Genomic DNA, 18,779 nt, shown 5'->3' on the forward strand with positions numbered 1-18,779 from the left:
TGTTGTTAAAATGTTTTCTGTTCAGATTGATAGTTTGATTTAAATATTTAGGATGTAGTTTGCAAAAAAGGGGAGCAATGACTTGCCTGAATACTTGTCAATAAAAGTCCATAATATAGATGGCAGTCAAAATTGAAGATCCGAGGCACTCTGATGTAAATAAAAATCCTTTATCAAACAGGGATGTCTACGCATTTCGACTCCATTTCGAGTCTTCATCACAACATAATGAGCAGATAAAAAAACACATGTTTAAGAAGCATCATGTGACACAATCAAAAGACCGAGGTCAACACAATATAAAAACATAAGTCAAATGGCAAAAGCTGTTATGAAGCATGGAACTTGCATTTCTGTAGTACTATAAATAGCTCATAATAAATACAGCAAAAAGGGCTATATTCATGAAATATAAAGGAATAAAGGGAAGGAGCCTGAAGACAAATCTTTAAAAATATCTGTCTTGTCATTGAAAGTATGTCCCCAAGTTTACCTTCATAGGGGTCCAATATTTTTAGGGTTTTAATCTTTTGTCTTCACTTTGAGTTCTTACCTACCATGAAGGGAACACACTGAATATCTTTGCACTTGTCAGTGAGCCGTCATAATCCTGGAGGGCCTAAACAGCAGGCCTGTGGCCCTCACTAATAGGAGCTCAGTGACTCTTGAATGTTGCATTTACAACTACAGTCAAAGGGGTTTTTTTTAATCATCTGATGTAACTGGATTGGAGTTAACTGCCTGCATGACTTATTTAGACATGTTATGTGACTTCAGGTGTTTTTCCACAGATAATGTTGTTTGACATGGGTAACACAGAGTGTTTGTGTTTCCTGAAACCGCTGCCGATTGATTATCCATGATCTTAAAACCAATGGGAACGTCTTAGAAAGAGAACACATTTTACAACTCAACTGATGTTTTTATTGATGCTTTTCTTAGTGACATGCTTTATAATTCCATCAGTAACTAAACGTCCACTCAGAGAAGCCAAATTTGTGTTGATTTTTCTGTGTTTTCCACTCTTGCAGATGCAGACCCTCTGATGACCCCTTTGATGAAGAGGAATGGAAATGAGAAACAAGGTGGTGGGAGATCTAAAGACAGACCCTTCAGACTCAGCCAATGAGGTAAAAGGTTTTATTGATCACTCAGAGCCTCATTTCATTTAGATGCAAATACAATATCTGGATAACTGCTTTATAGACTTCAGCACTAAGGCTAAATGTGCTTCTGCTTTACAAGATTAGTGTACGGTGTTTTAACCACTATACCAAAAACCTTTTTTAATACTTTGCATGCTAACACAACCATGCCAAATTCCCACTGACCTTAGACCTTCACTCCCAGTGCTCTTTTGAATACCCTCTGTGCATCATCTGCCAGCATGTCGAGGAAGGTGTAAAGAGCATTGGTGGTGTGTTTATGTGCAAGAGGCATTGTTACAGCCATTCCAATTAACGGAATAAAACTGAAGATTCCTTGAATGGTCAGTACTGCAACATTTTCAGCAGACTGAGAGAGTAACTGCCTGATAACCTCAGTGCTTATTTCCTCTTTAGACAGTCGGGATTTCATTACTGCTCTGAGATCATCCAAGGACACAGATGCACTCAAGGCCAGATTTTTTATAGCATCATCATCAAGACCAAAAGTAACTTTGTAGTCTTGAACAATATTGACTAGAATGGCAAGATCAGTGTAGACAGAGAGCCCAGGAACTGGTATAGCTGCCACTAGGGCGATGGCTGTGGCGTGGTACTGTATGAGACCCTGTAAAGCTGTTTTCTTTGCGTTGATGATCTCCTCGCTGATACTTGGCATGGCATACACCAGAGCATCTCTCTTGTGTGCAGGAAGCTCACTTGCAAGAGTTTGCTGCAGTGAACTGAAATCATACAGATGAAGGTCAAAGCCGGACACCAGGAAGACTTTGGGGGACTCGATTCCTAGTTTCTGCAGACCTGCGTGACAAAGCCAGTGGAAAAGTCAATTTCATCTTAAATCGTTTCATGAAAGGGGGGAAAAAAAAGCCTTAACTAAAGAGTCAAAAGTTTTGGTTTCATTGATGAATGTCATGAGGGAGAAACACTGTTGGGATCTTTCTGGTTTGCACTGCAAGCCATCCCAGAATGCTTTGTTGCTTTGTGCGATCCAAGAGAGGCCACTAATGAGAAACCCTCACGGTAAAATTCATCCATAAAACCAAAATGCTGATTTACTGTTTAGGAAGTACTTTTATGGCATGCCATTTTTAATTGAATCCTCAATTCAAAACAAGAAGTTCACAGCAGGTATGTCCAGAGCTGAGCAGCATTGGTCTCTTTTATTCATATTGTGTTATCATTTTGAGTAAGAGCCCCCTGCTCTTCATACTGTGTGAATTAATGCCTCTAGGTTGATTTCTATGATGTTCCCCTCCAAACCAATCCTCACCTTGAATGCAGTCGTTCCTTATCCTTTGGAGGGTCTGTTTTTCATCAAAGTCCCTCTGAGTTCTCTGCTCAGCCCGCATATTGTCGTCAATCTTTGTGCGAACAAAATAGAACTTCTTCCCCATCCTCTGAATCTCCGTGGCCAGCTTCACATCGTTTTCTCTGAAGCGATCAGATGAGACAATAATGAAGAAGTCAAACTTTTCAAATCCAACATGCTCCAGGTACCTGGCAGCTGGAAAATTTGTGGTGCCGATGCCAGGGAGATCACTTATGGTAACATTGGGATGTTTAGGATGGGAGTAGGATGTGACCTCTGTGGTGGTTTCTACACAGCCAGTTGGAGCAGCTCTCTCATCCCTGTTGTCAATTCCTCTGAAAGCATTGACGAGGGTGGATTTACCAGAGCCCGACTCTCCAGTGATGGCGATATTTACAGGAACAACTTTCTGTTCTTCCAAATATTTCTGGATCTTTTCAACAGCTAAAGCTGTATTGTTACTTTCTAAAGCATCTTTGATTTCAGATTTCAAATCAGTTAGGTCGCCCATGGTGCTTCTCGAAAACTGGAGCAAAAGAGAAGAAAACAGTAATGAAAATCACTTTGGGGAAATACATTTAATCTTACAATGATTTAATTTCACACAAAACTTACAAGAATAAAATTTGGTTGGACAAGGATCCATGTAGAAGATAAATGAAGTTATTGTGCATAAAATCAGCTATCATATCTAAATACAGTGGCCTACAGACAGAATGAAATCAGTGATCTATAAAAGCAGAAGCATGAACACACTGTAAAGTGAAGCTCTGTAGGAAAGGTAAAGAGGAGCACATTTTAGCTCTAACTGACAGAATGTCATCATCCCTAAAAGAGAGAAATCCTCATAAAAAAGAAGACTTCTTTCAATTAATATTACAAACTTGATGAATTTACTCCAGCATCTAAACAGTGATTAGCAGCAAGAATGTTTTTGCAGAATATTGGAGGATACTCACCCTGGAGGCTTGATGCTGATGATGAAGAGAGAACATCCAGTGAACTGAATGCTGCAGACAGCATGCACACTCGATGAGAGTCTGTTTTAGAGAGCATCAGAGTCCAGCCCTTTAAATATGATCCAATGACATATAGATATGGCCAGTCATGTGATCAGTTGTTGATCAGCTGACTTACATGAAGCCCCTGAATTACAAGAAATGCCCACAGCTGCACACTCCTGCTCCCTCTGCAGGCCAGTATCTGGAGGTGCATGGCATATATGGACAGTGACCTCATAAGATTGAAAGAGGTGTTTTTTACATGCTACACACTGGAATTCTACATTTTGGAAATCTGATGCACAGGGACTTTTATCTGCACTGCTCATCCTGTTGTGGCTGAAGCCAATCCCAGCTGTCATCAGGTGAGAGGCGGGGTTTAGTCTGGACTGGTCACCTGTCAGTCACAGAGCTGACATATGGAGAGTCTCTATCAGTGAAGTCTGACAAATGTCTGTGTAGAGTTTCATATGTACACAGAGAAGAGCTTTATTAAGAAGAGAGGCAGTGAGAGAGAGGACAGCATGTAGCTGTACATTTAAGCAGCCACAATAAATTTGGCTTAAAAAAATAACAATAATGACAAAATCACTCTGCCAGTCAGGCATCCCAGATAGTTGCGGTCAGCTATATACTAGGTTTTTATCATACTTTATAATAATTATTATACTCAATAAAAAATTCAAAGCCCAGGGCGCACCGGGCATGTAAAAGCCCAAAAATAAATCTTGAAAAAAAAATTAAGATCCCATGCCTATAGGAAGTTACAGGCCCTCAAGACATTAAACACCAACAAAGCTAAAAGTTTATGGGAGAGGGACCTCGGGGTTGAGTTTGGGAGAGACGCCTGGTCTGACGCGACAGGGAAAATCTTTTTATGCAACAGGCTAACAAAAGTCAGTACAGACTCCATAGATTGCAACGTACACCCCAATCCCTTAATACCCTTTACCCTGAGATGTCCCCCCTTTGCATAAAGTGTAAGAAAGACATTGCATTCATTGCATCTGGAGCTGTCCTGTGGTGTATAACTTTGGGGAAAAGGTTTTACAGGAATTAAATCTTATTTTTAGGAAGACAATACAGGTAAATCCTAGTTTATTTCTTCTTAACATGGCAAGTGAGGAACTCTGTTTGACAAATGTCCAACATACTCTCTTCGCAAGAAGATGTGTTCTATTTCAGTGGATTAAACCTAGACCACCAACTATCAATCAGTGGCATGGGGGAATTCTTCAAGTTTTGCCAATGGAGCACTTAACCTCAATGTTGAAGGAAAATGACAAGTCTTTTGACAAGCTGTGGGGGCTCTTTCTTGATTACCTTTCAGACTGCATAACAGACTTAATAAAGAAGAGATGTGATGTAAACTGGCGTCCCTCGTGTGACTTTCATAATCCTTAAGTTTCTCTATTGTATATCTTATTTAATGTTACTTTATTTTATTGTGTTTCATTGCCTTTCCTACATTGTGGATTCACTGAACTACATCTAATATCCAATCACTGTGATGTAAAAATGTCTATGTAGGACCTCCTGTACTTTTACATCATGCTTGTTTACAGGAGTATTTTGATCATCTCTTGTTTTATTTTGTTTGTATTGTCTGATCCCATATGGTTTGTGTCCTGCTCATTCCATTACTTGCTGTCATGTGTTTGTTTTTCTTTGTTTTTCCTCTTAAATGTTCAAAAATTCAATAAAACATGTTGAAAAAATAATAATACTCTGTTATCTCTCAACCATTTCAGTTCTTCATCAACATTTTTCAGTTAAAGTTTCTTTTGAAATTCAGGCCACTTTAAAGTGAAAATTGGACCTAAGATCAACCCGGTGAGTGATTTAAGCAAATAACAGAAAAACGTGGCATAGCAGACAATCATATTTTCTGTTGATGCTTTTTGTGTGATTCTTAAATCAAGGAACTTGAGTTTGTTGCTGAATCTTGAAACAAGATCATTTTGGATGAGACTGTGGGTGAGAGAAATAATGTAGCTTGTTTTAACAGTTATTTACTTACTACGATCATGCTTGATTTAATATTATACTTTAAAGGTGCAGTGTGTAAAACTGAATATCAACATCTAGAAGTGGGTTCTAGATTGCATTTCTCTGCTGGAAACTGTGGCACCCAGTTGAATTTAATGTGTATCTGTAATGTGAATACAAAACAATACAATAACTTCATTTATCCTTTTTTCCTTTTTCCCTCTATGTTACCATGGAAACATGTGAAAATCCAAGATGGTGGCATCCATGGAGGGGACCCTCCCTATGTATGAATTAAAGGTTTATTCTGAGTTGTTTTTTTGTTTTTTTCCAAGATAGCTATTTTTTAATTTAGATGACTAAACACTTATTTAGATAGACCGTCTTACAAATGTTTTGCTTTATTTTACCAAGTTTGTTCATCTAAATGCTACTAGGCTAAATATTACACACTGCACCTTTAAAGTTACACACTTAAAATAAGAAATTCACTTTTCAAACAAGATAAATTATCTAACACTTCTTAATCAAAGTTTATAAATCTTGGTAAGCATCAAATGATTTGTAGTGCACACTGGAGGCTTAATGCTGATGATGAAGAGCGTACATCCATTTAACTGAATGCTGTAGACAGCATGCACAGTCCATTAGAGTCTGTTTTAAAGTGCATCGGAGTCCAGGACTTTAAATATAATGAAATATTCATAATAACAGACCAGTCATTGTTGATCAGCTGGCTTACATGAAGCCCCTGGTTTACAGGAAATGTCCACAGCTGCACACTCCTGCTCCCTCTGCAGGCCAGTATTTGGAGGCGCATGGTATGTAAGGACAGAGTGACCTCATAAGATTGAAAGAGGTCTCTTCTACATGCTACACACTAGAGTTCTACATTTTGGAAAAGCACATTCCTCGATTCAACACAAGAATTCACAGCCGATATGTCCAAATTCTACCTTTAACTTCTCTTATTCTGGGTCAATGTGGACAACTGTCTGTCTGTGTATTGCCTGTTTGTTTGTTTCCTTTTTTTCTTTTTCTTCATGATAGATAATTGATTGTGAGCAGCACTGCACTTAGTATGTCCATGACAAATTTCCCCCAAGGGACAATAAAGTTTTTTATTAAGTTTCTTATCTTATCTTATCTTATATCGTCTTATCAATTAATTTCTCTTATCATATATTTTATCTTATATTTTATCTTATTTCATATTTTATCTTATATTTTATCTTATCTCATCTTTGATAAGATAAAGATTGTCTGATTTGTATATGGGTATGACATTAGCTATTTTGAGGTCGTGTGGAATAACTCCGGTTTGAAGTGATAGAAAATGAAAGTAAGTGATTCTCTAATAAATGATTCGATAGTTTATACAAGTTTGACTGTGATGTCATCGTGCCCTGGTGCTGGTGCGGATATTTTTCTAACAAAAATATGTGCCCCTGGCCTGGCCACAACCCCCCCCACCCACACCTTTCAGAAAATGTGTGCTTGAAACAAGCCATTCTCAGATTTTACCCTTGTGACCTCCACCCTCCTCTCCTGATCTTCCTCTCAGGGTTATGCTGCTGACTATGGTCTAGGACAGTTACTCAACCCTGCTCATCCAGTGAGCCAAAATCTAAGTGGTGTAAAGTGCTGAAAAAATAGGTTAAAGTGGCAATACAAATAAGTTACAGCTGGTAAAAAAAAGGTCAAAAAGTGGCTGAAAATGGGTGACCAGGGTCAGCTCTGTGACTGACAGGTGACCAGTCCAGACTAAACCCCGCCTCTCACCTGATGACAGCTGGGATTGGCTTCAGCCACAACAGGATGAGCAGTGCAGATAAAAGTCCCTGTGAATCAGATTTCCAAAATGTAGAATTCCAGTGTGTAGCATGTAAAAAACACCTCTTTCAATCTTATGAGGTCACTGTCCATATATGCCATGCACCTCCAGATACTGGCCTGCAGAGGGAGCAGGAGTGTGCAGCTGTGGGCATTTCTTGTAGATCAGGGGCTTCATGTAAGTCAGCTGATCAACAACTGACCACATGACTGGCCATATCTATATTTCATTGGATCATATTTAAAGGGCTGGACTCTGATGCTCTCTAAAACAGACTCTCATCGAGTGTGCATGCTATCTGCAGCATTCAGTTCACTGGATGTTCTCTCTTCATCATCAGCATCAAGCCTCCAGGGTGAGTATCCTCCAATATTCTGCAAAAACATTCTTGCTGCTAATCACTGTTTAGATGCTGGAGTAAATTCATCAAGTTTGTAATATTAATTGAAAGAAGTCTTTTTTTTTATGAGGATTTCTCTCTTTTAGGGATGATGACATTCTGTCAGTTAGAGCTAAAATGTGCTCCTCTTTACCTTTCCTACAGAGCTTCACTTTACAGTGTGTTCATGCTTCTGCTTTTATAGATCACTGATTTCATTCTGTCTGTAGGCCACTGTATTTAGATATGATAGCTGATTTTATGCACAATAACTTCATTTATCTTCTACATGGATCCTTGTCCAACCAAATTTTATTCTTGTAAGTTTTGTGTGAAATTAAATCATTGTAAGATGAAATGTATTTCCCCAAAGTGATTTTCATTACTGTTTTCTTCTCTTTTGCTCCAGTTTTTGAGAAGCACCATGGGCGACCTAACTGATTTGAAATCTGAAATCAATGATGCTTTAGAAAGTAACAATGCAGCTTTAGCTGTTGAAAAGATCCAGAAATATTTGGAAGAACAGAAAGTTGTTCCTGTAAATATCGCCATCACTGGAGAGTCGGGCTCTGGTAAATCCACCCTCGTCAATGCTTTCAGAGGAATTGACAACAGGGATGAGAGAGCTGCTCCAACTGGCTGTGTAGAAACCACCACAGAGGTCACATCCTACTCCCATCCTAAACATCCCAATGTTACCATAAGTGATCTCCCTGGCATCGGTACCACAAATTTTCCAGCTGCCAGGTACCTGGAGCATGTTGGATTTGAAAAGTTTGACTTCTTCATTATTGTCTCATCTGATCGCTTCAGAGAAAACGATGTGAAGCTGGCCACGGAGATTCAGAGGATGGGGAAGAAGTTCTATTTTGTTCGCACAAAGATTGACGACAATATGCGGGCTGAGCAGAGAACTCAGAGGGACTTTGATGAAAAACAGACCCTCCAAAGGATAAGGAACGACTGCATTCAAGGTGAGGATTGGTTTGGAGGGGAACATCATAGAACCGGGTTGCAACCTGGGTTGGTTTGACATACTGACTTTACTGTTTTGATAAAAATGGAAATGAGAAGAAATGAAATTGTTATCATCAGTGGAAATATATATGGACAGCAGTAGTACTGCTGAGCTTGCTACTTGAACATTTCTAAGTAGAATAAAGTAGAAATACAGATAATTTAAAGTACAGACACGAGTGAGTATACAATCCAATATTTTCCCGTGAGGATGAGTTGAAAAGGCAATTTAACGATCTGACGGTGTAAAGCAGGGTTCCCCAATTACTGTTGCCGAGGGCTGATGTTGGATTTTTTTCCACCCGTGACACCATTAGAATGTCTTAGATGTTCACAGATATTGTTTCTTCTCTAAATACAAGCACATATAAGCTATTATTGTTGTTTAGTGACACACCAGACGAAATGCACTCTTGAAACAACATATATATGTGTATATATATATATATATATATATATATACAGTGCTTAACAATTTTATTAGACCTCCTGTCATATTTGTCTCAGAGACCATCCAGCATCATGAACTGGTTTAATGCAGACTGTTCATTTTCAGTGAGCTCTCCACGTTTTACTAACCTTGCAAAGCAGACGGATATGCCCGTTTCTTTGTTTTTCACTGGTGAATCCATCTTGCAAAGCTCCCATCTGAACCGTTTGGGCCCAGTTAGAGAGTGACAGGACCAATCAGCGGAGAGGGGCAGTACCTTCAGGCATGGCAGAGTCCTGACATAAACAAGCAGCAGCAGGAGCTGGTGCAGTTATGGAGGAAGAGACTAGCGTGGATGCTGCTAAAGCGCCAGTTTTATCAGAACTTGACAACATTTCTTTGTTAAAAGAAGAACAAAGAATAGCAGTGAGTTGTTTTCAAAAACGACAAAAGTCGAGTACTTACATGTCTATAGTCGCCTTGTTTCGCGTAATTTTTCAGGACCGGAGGTTGCCGCTTGTTTAAAACCCACTGATGCTAAATTTACAAGACTGAAATATTCATTATAAATATACATTTAGCATGACTGTTTATGGCTTTAAAAACACCTGTTGCCCACAATATCTGATCTGACCCCGAGATTATTTAATCTGACTTGGGATCAGTGCATAGAGTCCAGAGAGAGAGGAGGATCCTGCAGAGATTTGGCCTGGACTTCTGCGCTCCCGTACTGCTCATAGAGCTACAACCTTCACCTACTGAGTGAAAACTTGACTTTAAGGCACATATGAGCTGTACTGTCATTCTTCTGCATTTCAGAATCCCCCTGCATCTCTGTGCATAATTTTGGATGCCTTTCAGCGCTGCACCAAGTCATAGGACAGGCTGTGTCCAGATTAGGATTACATGTTTGGTTATAAAGAATCTGTTTTATCGTTATGAGAGGAATTTTTACCGTTTGATGAGAGCTGGAGTTAAATATGCCATAGGCTTTATAAACGGTGACCTGCTTAATGTAAGCGACCAAGAGCATAATCGCACTCCTGGTTTACATTAAATGAAATCATATGTAAATAAATTTAGTTGATATTAGTTTGGCATTACACATTTTTATAATTAGTGATTATATCAGGCGGGATATTGAACTGAGTCACTCACCAAAGCAAGACATGATGTCTGCGTTTGTGGCTGATGGACTATTACGCAGGGAAAGTATTTGCTCCGATACGGCACATGTCAGATTGTATCTTCCAGCGTCCATGTGTACAGAGAGCTTTTCATCTCTGATCTGAATTAATTTAATCTGATTGTGAAAAAAATGCTCATGTAATATTCCTTTAACCTGAATGTGAGTTAAATACCACATAACACAGCAGAGATGTTCTGATCTACACCGAGAAATCATCAGAGCAGTGGTCTGGTCAATAGGGGGTGTATACGTGTGTGTGGCAGGATGAAGTTTCTCCTCCCTTTACCTTCAGTGTCATGGGGTTACAGGTGATTATCTAATTGGCACCTTGATTGCGAGACAGTGTGGCTCAGCATACAGCTGTGTAGCTGTGCCATGCCTCGGATGTGCGTCCTGGCGTCTTCCTGGAGACAGACTTACGCATTGTTTGGTGTGGTGTGGTGTGGTGGGGCTGGTGTGCCCACAGTCAGCATGACTTCCTTGGTTGCCGTTCTTTGAGTGTCTGGTGTAAGCGGGCTGGCGTGTCCATCCGACCCGTGAGATCTTGGGGGGCTGTGAGTGGCGCTGAATTTACACCTTTCTGTGGCTTTTCTGAGTACCGTGCTACAGCTCTGCAGCTGCTCCTCTCTTCATTAAGATGAGTAACTTCTGTTTCCTGGCCAAGCTGCGCACCGTGGTGGAGGACTGGGCATCTCTGGCCTCCGCTCCCTGGCTTTACTGCCATTTTGTCGTTTCATTTCATTGTTTGTCTCCACTTCATCAATAGTTATCTCAATTATGAACTCATCTGCACTGGATTTAACATTGTAGACCAGGAAATTAATACAACGCTACAAATGTCTTAAGGATTTCTCTTATAAGTATAATATTTTTGTAATAATTACCTCCGCCAGGAGGTTATGTGAACCCTGTGAGCAGGGTTGGTTTGTTTGTTTTGTTAGCAACATAACTCAAAAAGTTATGGATGGATTTTGATTAAATTTTCAGGAAATGTCAGAAATGGCATAAGGAAGAACTGATTAGATTTTGGGACTGATCTGGATCACTGCCTGGATCCAGGAATTTTTTAAAGGGTTCTTTACTATTGGGAGATATGGCTAATGGCAGAGGTCTGCGCTCTCCGAGTGCTTTTCTAGTTTACTGATTTATTTCTCATTCTTTTTTTGTATATTTGGGGTTGGTTTGTGTAATCCCTCTGGGGTTTAAGTGTTTGTGTGTGAATGTAGAGGTGTTTTAGAGGCACGGTAATTGAATATTGATATTGTGGACCCGTGCTCTAACTGCTGTTTTCTTTCTCTGGACAGGAGCTGTTGGGGAGGCGGCTGGACGATTCCCCAGTGTCGGTCCCTTCACAGTCCTGTACAGTAGTGCACTTGGGTGTCAATTCAGATGGTGAGTGGTTTGTAACTAATCCTTCCTCCTGGAACTTAAATGTTTATGCTAAATACAGAAATAAACTCAGTCATTTATTAATGATGGGTTGAGGTTGGCTGTCGTGATCCTGCAAACTATGCACTACAAAGCACTTGCACAACTCTCGAACATAAGTGTCAATGTGAAGGAACAACGGCTAGCTTCAAGAGGAGAAACAAGATAGAGGCAACAATTTATGGTTCAAAAGTTATTTAACTTTTGATAAACTGTTATTTCTTGTCGTGGCCGACAGCACCGGTCTGGAAGGCATTTTAACGATCACATTTAGAGAAAAACTGTCACACAGACACCATTCTCTGCTGCTGCAGTGGGTCCTTTGGTTCTTCTTCACTGCTCTAAAACAGTAGCTCGTGCATGACGTGTTTCTGGCTTTATGATTTCTAGTTTATAGCGCTAACAGTTAGCATGGCTAAATGAAGCAAAATAAAAAGATAAAACAAACGGTATCAGATCAGTGCATAAAGTCATGTACTCACTGATACCAATACCTTCATTTAAGCAGAATAAAACGTACAGTATATTAGCAAAAGTATTGGCTCACCTGCCTTGACTCAAATATTAACTTAAGTGACATCCCATTCTTAATCCGTAGGGTTTAATATGACGTTGGTCCACTCTTTGCAGCTATAACAGCTTCAACTCTTCTGGGAAGGCTTTCCACAAGGTTTAGGAGTGTGTTTATGGGAATTTCTGACCATTCTTCCAGAAGCGCTTTTGTGAGGTCTTGGTATGTTGAAGCATTCAGAGTTCCTTTGACTGGAACTAAGGGGCCAAGCCCAGCTCCTGAAAAACAACCCCACACCATAATCCCCCCTCCACCAAACTTTACACTTGGCACAATGCAGTCGGACAAGTACCGTTCTCCTGGCAACCCCCAAACCCAGACTCGTCCATCAGATTGCCAGATGGAGAAGTGCGATTGGTCACTCCAAAGAAGGCGTCTCCACTGCTCTAGAGTCCAGTGGCAGCGTGCTTTACACCACTGCATTGCACTTGGTGATGTATGGCTTGGATGCAGCTGCTCGGCTATGGAAACCCATTCCATGAAGCTCTCTACCACTGTCTTTGAGCTAATCTGAAGGCCACATGAAGTTTGGAGGTCTGTAGCCATTGACTGCAGAAAGTTGGGGACCTCTGCGCACTATGTGCCTCAGCATCCGTTGACCCCGCTCCGTCATTTTACGTGGCCTACCACTTGGTGGCTGAGTTGCTGTCGTTCCCGACGGCTCCCACTTTGTTATAATACCACTGCCAGTTGACTGTGGAATATTTAGGAGCCAGGAAATTTCACCACTGGATTTGTCGCACAGGTGGCATCCTATCACAGTACCACGCTGGAATTCACTGAGCTCCTGAGAGCGACCCATTCTTTCACAAATGTTTGTAGAAACAGTCTGCATGCCTAGGTGCTTGATTTTATACACCTGTGGCCATGGAAGTGATTGGAACACCTGATTTCAATGATTTGGATGGGTGAGTGAATACTTTTGGCAATATAATTGTTTTTCTGATACTGATATCAGAATCGAAACAACCCTATGTCTGACCTACTGAAGAGACCATTTCTGTTGGATCTAGCTGACATTAGCTCTGATATCATGTAGAGTGATGTAGTGACTGTGTTTGATAAAAACATAAAAATTCGTCACACTCGTTCAGCCCTGGCCCTGATTGATTCATTCCTGAATAAAGCTCTGTGGTTATAAAGGACTGATCTGATCTAAGGCTCTTCTGCTCCAGTGGACTCTGAGAAACAAGAGATCAGGGCCCTGCAAACCAAAACAAGCCGACACAGGATCAGCCCCCTCCCCCTGGCTGTTAGTCTGAGGAACGCGAAACGGTCAGAGTCAGAGGATAGAAGTTTAGATCCTCAGCCCTGACTCAGACAGCCTGCACTCTCTTCACTACTTCCTTACTTTTCAGAGGGCTTTTATTTTGAAATGTTTCCTTAGATTGTCTCAGCATTGAGTGCTGTTATCAGAGCCATGTAAGGGATTAAAGTCTAGAAGAAACCCTGATGAGGAAAACTTCACTTTGTAATCACTCAGAGTGTGTGGCCAGGGCAAGCCTCAGATAAGGATGTTGATTGTTGATTTACTTCACTGTGTCTATATTCCCCTGGTTCTAATCAGCCATTTAAAACCTCATCCATCTTCTCTCTCTCTCTTACTCGCACACACATTTCTCCACATTTTCCTTTAAAAATGGTTTGGTTCGTTCTCGTGTAGCTATAGTAGTTAGAGGTTTGACTTTCATTGATTCTGATTGATGCTGCTTTGTTTAATGAATTCTCTTATAGATTTAAAGTGAAGTTGTCTGTCGTTATGGTGCATACACACTGCTGTGATATTCTTATGGTGAGAAGGTCAGGGCTCATTCTCCCTACTATTTATTTAACTGCCTATATTTATTAAATCAGATTAATAATATTATTTAAGTCTTAATTCTGAGACTGATTTCTGCTCCTTTTTTGGTTTTTGTTCCCTGTCTTCAGGTAGGTGCCCCATTAATTATTAATCATGATTAATAAATGTATTTATTTATTTATTTTATAATTTTGATAATTATTATCACTATTTTAATAATAACTATAATCTAACAGTAAAACCCTGACATCATCACGTGTTTTTGTGTCTCCACAGAGAGAGGGCAACCTTCATCATCTGAGTCTGTTCCAGTAAAAACTCAGAGTTAAACCAGGCATCTGATTATCAGAAGAAAACTTCCAGAAAATGTCATCATTACCAGGCGGTGAAAGGAGAAGGAGTAGAGACCTTCCCGATGATCTTTCTGCTTCCACGGAAAAACTTAAATCGCTGTCAGATTCATTCATAGCACTGCACAATGCAGGAGAACCAAGGATTAGTCTGCTTGTTAATGAGTTACAGATGATCTTAGCTGAAGTAAAACAGGATCTGGGGTTAATGGGTATAATCAAAGGACTAAATTATTTTACTTTCTGTGGTATAATCCTGCTGGCCACAGTAGCAGTAGCAGGACTAACAGGAGGGGCAGTAGCATCAAGAAGAACAGCAGGAGCAGCTGTAGCAGGACAAGAACAGAAACTAGCAGTAGCAGCTGTAGCAGGACAAGAACAGAAACTAGCAGTAGCAGCAGTAGCAGGACAAGAACAGAAACTAGCAGTAGCAGCAGTAGCAGGACAAGAACAGAAACTAGCAGTAGCAGCAGGAGCAGCTGTAGCAGGACAAGAACAGAAACTAGCAGTAGCAGCTGTAGCAGGACAAGAACAGAAACTAGCAGTAGCAGCAGTAGCAGCTGTAGCAGGACAAGAACAGAAACTAGCAGTAGCAGCATTAGCGGCATCAACAGCAGCAGGAGCAGTGCTAGCACTGATAGTAGGAGCAAAAATGGCAGTAGTCTTAGGACTAGCAGGAGCAGTGCTAGCACTGATAGTAGGAGCAGAGATGACTCCCGGCGTAGTGTTGGGACTAGCAGGAGGAGTGGGAGCAGTCATAGTAACCTCAAGAGTCACTGCTGTTATTAGTGAGAAAAACAGAAGAAGGGTCCTAGAGAGAGGAGTTGCAGATCGAGTAGTAGTGCTGGTGAGAGAGTTCAGACAGATTGTTGTACCTCTGGGTAAAATCCTTGAAGAAATAGAGAAAATCAGAAATCAGATGGCTTCAGGACAGGGGAGAGAAACAGGCAGAGCAGCGATTGATAATACTGGAGCTCTGATTCAGACAGCAAATAATCTGATGACGTTCCTGAACGACTACAAAGCTGCTCCAAGCTCAGATACAGAAGAACATCTGATGAGCTACACCATGATGTCAGCTGTGCAGAGTCTGAAAGTCAATAAAAGCTTCTATGGGATGAAACAGATGAGCCAGTTAATATGCTAACAGCAGGAACATGAAAACATCAGAGAAACATCATTAATGCATTGTTGTGATTTTGACTCATCTCTGTGGTGTGATTCTGTGACCTGCTACATGACTAAAGAGAGACCTTCAGTCTGAGCTCTGATACAGACCTGTTTTCTCAGAGAGAATAAAACATAAATGAAGAGGTCTGACATGATTATCTGGCATCATGAATGTTTGCTCCGTAGTAAATGAAGATATTTCTTTGCTAAGATGTCAATGCAGGAGAAGCCTGGTGGGTTTACTGGACTGTATTTAGGTTCAGAGGGCTAAAGCTGAGCTGGTCTCCTGATCTCACAGATATTCTGAGGATGGTCCCAGGTCAGGTTGTAGGGTCAGAAGTGAGGGACTCTAGGAGTCTCTCCTTCTGGTCTGGTAGTCTAAACCCACCAGCTTTAGTTAGATAAATGCTGTTTGCTCCTTCAGTCCTGGTCTGATGCCAGAGATGCACACAAGTCATTGTTTGCAAGTCCAAGTCAAGTCTCAAGTCTCCGATGGTTGTAATGGGCGTTGTATGATTTGCTTCTGACGTCCAGTCGGCTTAGACCACTGTTTTATCTAAGGAATTCAAAGCCTGTACTGTATTATCACCATCAGCAGGGGGCAGTAGTTCTTATTGTTATTGTCTGCCTTGGCGTGCTCATGTGTACATTTACATATGATCAGGGCTTGACATGAACTTTTTCACACTATCCACTGTGGCTAATGGCTACTAGCCACTCAGTGTTTCCACTAGCCACAGTTCTGTTGTTGGGAAACTCTATAGCTACTTTCACACTGCCTCTCTTTTCCGTGTCTGTTACACCGTTCTGTATGAAAGAGACCGTACCGCAATGGGGGGGTTGTTCTCGCCCCACCTCTGATCCCAATCGAGAGGTAGTATCAGAGCCGTAACAGACTTTTCCACAACGAGTGTGAAAGGACGCGACGGCGAGTGTGAGCTGCTGTCTCCATAAACGGGAAATGTAAAAACCAGTGCGGTTTAATGGAGCGGCATTTCATCGGAGAAAACATCAGGGGGATAAAACGAAGAATAATGTGGATTAACTGGAGAGACTGCGAGGTTAGAGAGCTGGTCACACTCTGTACAGGAGAGGAGAGAGCAGACACATCTCTGCTCACAGCAGCGTCTGAAAAGTTCACGATATGTTCAAGTGAGCTCGGTACTCTGAAGTTTCCAACCTCCAACGTAAATGCGTGTGCTGTGACACTGCTTAAAGTTAGAGTCTCACTCACCCCTCCTCTTTTGTTATCCGGGCTTGGGACCGGCAGTGGCAGAGTTACAGAGTTTTTTTTTTTTAAGATAGCACTGGAGAAAACTGGAAATTTAATTTTACATTTGTTAGCTAAATTTTACATTCATACATGTAAGATCTTTCCAAACATAACCCTCTTTTTGTGCCTTTAAAAAAGATAATCAGTAAATATTTTCTGCAGATATTTACAGCTGATATTTTGGATATAAAAAGCTGAAGTCTCTTTCTTTATTCATCATCATTCATTAAACTTTAAAATGTGTTTGATGGACTGAAATATTTAAATATCTGCATCAGCTAAAATCATTTGTGTATATCAGATATCAGCAAAAATCCAATAGCATGCATCCCTTGACTTAAGAACTGTCTCTCCAACCGTTTTTCTCTGTTTCCGTCTGACTAGTACACTTCCTGTTTTATCAGGCGCCTGGTGACACCTAGTGGACATTTTTATAACTACACCATAAACAACAACATTTACTTACAAACTGAAGTTACATTTGTGTGGTGAAGGCCACAGAAATTATGAGATCCAACTCTTTTTTCAGGTCTGATCATAAAGCCATAATTCCCAGTTAAATGATAAAATTAGAGTCAGAATTTTAATCTCAGAATTATGATTTCTTTTTGGCTAGAATCTAATACAAATCTAAGAATTCTGACTTCAATGTCAAAATCTGAGATTAAAGTCTCAGAATTCAGACTTTAATTTAGGAATTCTGACATTTATCTTAGTATTTTGAATTTAATCTCAGAATTTGACTTTTATCTTGGACTTCTGGCTTAAATAGTAGAAATCATCCTTTTGTCAGGATTAACACATATATGAATTCTGACTTCATCTTTGAATTCTGATTTTTTTCTTAAATTTGTATTATAATCTTGGAATTTTAACTTTAATCTAGGAAGCCTGAATTAAATATCAAATTCTGAGATTAAAGTCAGGATTGAAACAACAGAATTCTGACTTTTATTCAGACTTTGACTTTAATCTCTGAATTCTGACTCTAATCTGAGAATTCTGACCCTTTTTTCAGAATTCTGGCTTTAATCATGGAAATCTTACTTTTTCAGTATTATGACTTTAATCTTAGAATTCTGACCTTTATATAAGAATTTTGAATTTCATCTCAAATTCTGAGGTTAAAGTCAGGATTTTTATCTCAGAATGCTTACTAGTATTAACCCCTTAACACCTGTTGTTGCATATTTGATACATACTTTTATGATACCTTTATCTAATCAATATATTCAATACATTACTCTGATAAATGATAAAAATGCCCCCAAGTGGATTATCAGTTACCAAAAACACCTAATGAATAAAGTGAGACACTAAAAATATAATTGTTAAATTTTATGGAAATTTCAATTTTTTTAAAGTTTCAGTAGAAAGTTAAATTAACATTTCAGTTCCAAAAAATTAGAATTTTCTGGCTATTATTTGTGTTTTCAGGCATTAAGGGGTTAATAATTCATACTTTAATCTAGGAAATCAGACTATAGTTTAAGAATTCTGACTTTAATCTGAGAATTCTGACATTCTTTTAAATATTAAAATTCTGAAAGCAAAGTGTCTGAAGGCAAAAAGATGTTTCACCTCCTTTCAGTGGGAGGTTTACAAATATTTTTTCATTTTTCAACTTTTAATCTAATTTAATATAATTCATATGGGAAAATACAGGAGTAGAGAAATCACACTTTTTATTTTATTTTATTTTTTATTTTTTGGGGAAAGGGGGCTTGTTTTTTTTTCAAATTATTAATTTGGGGCGAACCGAAGCACTCGGAGAAAACCCTAAATCCCCCCTCAGTGGACCTGCAGGTTCTCCTCATAGCCTTCAGGCTCTGACAGGAACCTTCAGCTTTGGCTGTGAGTTGAACCCTGCAG

At 39.8% G+C, this 18,779-nt stretch overlaps 2 protein-coding genes across 2 annotated transcripts; one reads left to right on the forward strand and one right to left on the reverse strand.

The window, feature by feature from the left end:
• Window positions 1-1,167: 1,167 nt before the first annotated feature.
• LOC121526638 (interferon-inducible GTPase 5-like) lies at window positions 1,168-3,504 on the reverse strand. Its single transcript, XM_041813303.1, has 3 exons — window positions 3,435-3,504; window positions 2,437-3,001; window positions 1,168-1,964 (listed from the first exon to the last, which is right to left on the reverse strand). Exons 1-3 carry the CDS (start codon window positions 3,468-3,470, stop codon window positions 1,333-1,335), a joined length of 1,233 nt encoding a protein of 410 aa, XP_041669237.1. The 5' UTR covers window positions 3,471-3,504; the 3' UTR covers window positions 1,168-1,332.
• A 4,106-nt stretch (window positions 3,505-7,610) lies between these two features.
• On the forward strand, window positions 7,611-8,711 carry LOC121525979 (T-cell-specific guanine nucleotide triphosphate-binding protein 2-like). Its single transcript, XM_041812228.1, has 2 exons — window positions 7,611-7,654; window positions 8,088-8,711. Exons 1-2 carry the CDS (start codon window positions 7,619-7,621, stop codon window positions 8,709-8,711), a joined length of 660 nt encoding a protein of 219 aa, XP_041668162.1. The 5' UTR covers window positions 7,611-7,618.
• The last annotated feature ends 10,068 nt before the right edge of the window (window positions 8,712-18,779 follow it).

Source organism: Cheilinus undulatus, linkage group 18 (genome assembly GCF_018320785.1).
Source record: "Cheilinus undulatus linkage group 18, ASM1832078v1, whole genome shotgun sequence".
Classification (NCBI taxonomy): domain Eukaryota; kingdom Metazoa; phylum Chordata; class Actinopteri; order Labriformes; family Labridae; genus Cheilinus; species Cheilinus undulatus.